General features: G+C 37.3%; 1 protein-coding gene across 3 annotated transcripts; it reads right to left on the bottom strand.

The window, feature by feature from the left end:
- Window positions 1–551: 551 nt before the first annotated feature.
- On the bottom strand, window positions 552–2,362 carry LOC149546770 (cold-responsive protein kinase 1-like). 3 transcript variants are annotated; one of them, XM_089794665.1, is made up of 5 exons: window positions 2,056–2,362; window positions 1,673–1,945; window positions 1,393–1,573; window positions 1,176–1,320; window positions 552–1,088 (listed from the first exon to the last, which is right to left on the bottom strand). In XM_089794665.1, the coding sequence occupies exons 3-5, from the start codon at window positions 1,530–1,532 to the stop codon at window positions 852–854; spliced, it is 522 nt and encodes a 173-aa protein (XP_089650791.1). In that variant the 5' UTR covers window positions 1,533–1,573; window positions 1,673–1,945; window positions 2,056–2,362; the 3' UTR covers window positions 552–851. The 3 variants fall into 3 exon arrangements, with proteins under 3 accessions (XP_089650791.1, XP_089650790.1, XP_089650789.1); XM_089794664.1 differs by having other exon boundaries at window positions 1,673–2,362; XM_089794663.1 differs by lacking the exons at window positions 1,673–1,945; window positions 2,056–2,362 and having other exon boundaries at window positions 1,393–1,661.
- Window positions 2,363–4,311: the final 1,949 nt, after the last annotated feature.

The following is a 4,311-nucleotide window of genomic DNA, read 5'->3' on the forward strand; positions in this document are numbered from 1 at the left end:
AAGAAGTAACATGTTTGATGAATGTTGTTTGAATAATGCACAATAGGAACATATGTATTAGGTTAAGGAATGTATAAGAACCACCTTCGAAGAGTTTGTTATAAAATAGTTTTGCCTCAGAAATTACCAATGATTAATGAATGCTGTTTTGTTGTTTTTATTTGTGATTGTGTTGTATTATTGGAGTCTTAATTTTAAATTTTAATAGTGTTACACTCCAAGTGTACAAATTTGTCTATGGCTCTATTGTTCTTTAAATTATAACAAACGGAATGTCTGTATTCCTAACAAATGGACTGAGAATTATTGGAATTAAGATTAGATATGGCTATGAATATGAAAAACCATGAACAGATTCCTTATCTTTGTCATTTGCCATGAACAGATTCTTTTCCTTAGTCATTGTCATGACTTGAATAATATTGACACTCAGAATATTAGATATAAATTCTATAATTTATAAAAACCAAACTCAAAAAATAATTACCATTTTTGTTATTCATTAAATCTAAGCATTAAAAGGTCTCAGCTGGTAGGACCACAAAAAGAAATCAGCCAACAAAGTAATGTAGCATGCATATAGAATCTTGTTGGTAAGCATATTTTGGATACAAATTGGAAAAAATGAAATGAAGGTAAGTGTTGTGAGCAATCTCTAAATTAGTTGCTTGTGAATTATTGATTAAGGGTTCTTTTGATGTACTGTTCTTGTAAAGGGAATCTGAATGGAACTGTGAATGAATTTATATGATGTACGAAAAATTACTTAACATCTGAATTTGAGTAAAGCTTAGGAAAGAACAAAGGTTTGTGACAAGAAATTAACTAGAACAATCAAGAAAGAGGGCTAATCAGCTGTTGTAGAGATAATCTGGCTTTGCCAGTTTAGGCATGCCAATTTCTTCTTCACCAGACAGTGACAACAAGAATGATACCTTTGACATTGAAGGTCTCAACCTCACTTCTTGAGTGCACTGAAGGGCAATAACTATCACTCTCATTGCAATTTTTGAGTCAAAATTCTCACTATGAGTTAACTTGCTGTCTACCAGATCAAAATGGCGATTATCCTCATTTGGACTCCACGCCTATTGCACAAAAGCAATTTCACATTAAAACGGTAAAGAACACTTCCTTCAAATTGAAAAATTCTGAGGTAAAAAATATATACCCACCCACTTCACGAGGCTGGGGAAGGAGGAATTAGATTCCACATGTCTTTTGCCAGACATTACTTCTAAGACGACCACACCAAAGCTGAAAACATCTGCCTTGCCAGTTACTTGACCATCGGACTTGCATTCTGGAGCTATGTAACCTCTGCACAAGAAAAAATTAGAACATTTCTAATTTACATTCTAATAATTATATTTCTTATGACATGTAGCTTACTCTGTCCCAGCAACTGGTATAGTTTGATTGACGTCATTTTCATGTAAGACTGCTCCCAAACCAAAATCTGCAATCTTGGCATTCAAATTCTCGTCGAGTAATATATTATTGGGCTTTATATCTCTATGCACTATGCACATCCCAGAATCCTCATGAACATATGCCAGCCCACGTGCTACACCTTGTATTATGTTCAAATGGGTTCTCCAATTAGAGGTTTGGACCTTTAAAGGATCTACAATTGCACTCAACATCATGTATAGGCAATGAGCATACATACCATGTCTATGAAGGTGTCCAATTTAAAAGCCTTTGAAGGAAATAATGTTTATTCTTTACTTAGGAACTTAGTGAAGCAAAACTCTACAAGGCTTCCTTTAGGTACACATTCATAAATAAGCAATATCTCCTCTCCCTCAATGCAAAAGCCGAACAACTTTACAATGTTACGATGTTGTAAACGTGAAGCAATGCCCCATTCGTTCATAAATAAGCTCCCTCCTTTTTCAGATAATCTCTTTATGGCAAATTGCTTACCATTTGGAAAAGTTCCCTGTGGTAGAAATGCTACATCATCATGAAACTTACCACATAAAAGAAACAAGGTATAAGTGCCCTCACAATTTACAAATCAAATTGTGAACAATCTGTTTGATTGATTACCTTATATACAGACCCAATCCTCCTTATCCTAGCTTATTATTTTGGTGAAAATATTGACATGCGATCTGAATTTCATTGAATGAGAACACAGTTGTTCCTTAAGCTAAATCCTTCATTCCTTTCTGCATGACCAAATGCTCATATTTTTCATCTCCCACTGTTTTGCTGCATCCTCTGATTCCCCGAAGAATGCGTGAAATTATTCCTCTCCTTTGATAATGATTATTGCTCCTATGGCTAGCAATTTGTGAAGAGTGACCATGATTCCAGTTAAAGGGTTGGTCATGGTTTGTTTTTTGTGAGTTGAAAGAAAGCCTTATTCCTCTATTATTGAAAGCCTTATGTATGCCATGGTTTGCACAAGATCCAACATTTCTTATGCATTGGCAGTGGTTAACAGATATAAGAGCAATAGAGGAAAATTTATTGGTGGGCTGTAAAATGGATTCTGAGATATTTGAAGGACACGTGGCACAATGTTTTGATGTTTAGAGGAGAAGATGCACAACTACAAGCATTTGTTGACTTTTGACATATTTGGTGACCTGGATAAAATATAATCAACCATTGGTATATGTTCAGGGCAGCAATCAGCTGGATTTCTAGATTGCATAAGGCGGTGGCCTTCTCCACTACAAAAGGAGCAAGGGTCCTCTATATAAATCTTGAAGGTGACTGGTCCACCTTACACAAACAAGCTTGCAATATATCTAATGATTATCAACATCATTGCTGAGCCCTTGGCTAATCTTCTCTAGTGCATTCAACCACCATTGTCCATCACTGAGCACCATGATTCGATTTGAATTCCCCACAGGCTACCGAGGTCACAAGTTCTGATACCATTGTAATGCACCCAACCTGCTCTCCCAGCCCAAACTATTGGTATAAGCAATATACACAATGGTAAGCCCTAGTTGGACTACCCCTGATGGTACTCCCATGTGCATGTAGCCTTAATATGGTAGGCAATAATAAAGTCGAACAGTATGCTTAGTGGTGACATACATAATGTTAGTGGCAGGATTTCATATGATAATATACTGTAAAGTGATGGTCTTAGCTGTATGGCTAATTCTCCTTCCAAGGTCTACTTCCTAAAATCATCCAATGGTCCCTTTACTCAGCTAGCCTTCTCAAGGCTCCTATAAAGGACTTGTCCCCTACCTTCCCAAGGTCTTCAATAGGACAATCCCAACTGGGCAAGTAGAGTTCCAAACCCACTCTTTCTAATTTGACCTTGCACTTTGACTTTACCCTAAGGTCTCTATTCCCACAACCCCTCTACCAACTAGAATTTGTGCATAACCATATCTCCCACCATGGATGAATGAGTTCCCACCCTTTGTTGGCTCCACATATGCCAATGGACCCTTTGAACCCAAGCAACAAAACCCAGAAGTTGATTTTTCTCAGTTAGGCCTAATAGGAGACCTAATTCTATTAGCCCTCTTATTTGAGTATTTTGGTTCTTTCTCCTTATCTTCTGAAATAACCTACTGTTTGAAGAGCATATTTGGATATCCCTTAGGGGATTCTAAACAATATGACAAAACCAGTTGTGTGCTCTACTCCCAACCCACGTAACTTAATTTGGGCTTAAGCAAGCCTAATGTAGCATAATGAACCTAATGCAGAAGAATGACTTAAAAACCTTCACCAGTCAACTCAGCTCTTGTCTTGCGCATTCAATTAGGATCTGTACCTCCTCAGGAAACTCCAATCCACCATTGGCTCCAACACATTCATCCTCTATCATGCCAATGTTTGCTTCTTCCTTGCTTTCCTAGCTCACCACCACTCTGTGATAAGCCTAGGCCATCACCTAACAAACAGGGAACCAATGTTTGCAACCTCAAATCTTGCATGGACCTTTATTATACATTCCATTCTAATATTCCAAGAAGAATAAAAAATTTCCACCGTGGAAAGCTAGGGTATGGCCATTTTGAATCTAGACCCTAGGTTCTTAAAGGTATTTAACCAGTTTGGCTTCAAAGCTATGACTCTCCCTCCACGAAGCCCTTCATATGCTCAACCACCTTTGTTGAGCAACTCATAGGGCTAAATCACCATATAAGTTACAAGATCAGACAAGACCGTACATGACCATACACAAGGAAATCACAGACAAACAATAAAAACAATGTACCCAGTTAGGAATCTTGCTCAAAAAGATTTTTAATTGCGCTCTGTAACCTTCTCTAATCGACTTTCCAAGACATTTATCATGCCTTGGATCAGTTAGAACCAATT

This window comes from Cupressus sempervirens, chromosome 7, assembly GCF_028749045.1.
Source record: "Cupressus sempervirens isolate cs-2001-9-10 chromosome 7, ASM2874904v1, whole genome shotgun sequence".
NCBI lineage: Eukaryota > Viridiplantae > Streptophyta > Pinopsida > Cupressales > Cupressaceae > Cupressus > Cupressus sempervirens.

Coding starts and splice junctions, on each gene's coding strand:
- LOC149546770 (XM_089794663.1), bottom strand. CDS start 1,649: ATGATGTTGAGTGCAATTGTAGATCCTTTAAAGGTCCAAACCTCTAAT. Junction 1,321..1,392: donor ATACCAGTTGCTGGGACAGA/GTAAGCTACATG, acceptor TTTCTTGTGCAG/AGGTTACATAGCTCCAGAAT. Junction 1,089..1,175: donor TCCCCAGCCTCGTGAAGTGG/GTGGGTATATAT, acceptor TTTGTGCAATAG/GCGTGGAGTCCAAATGAGGA.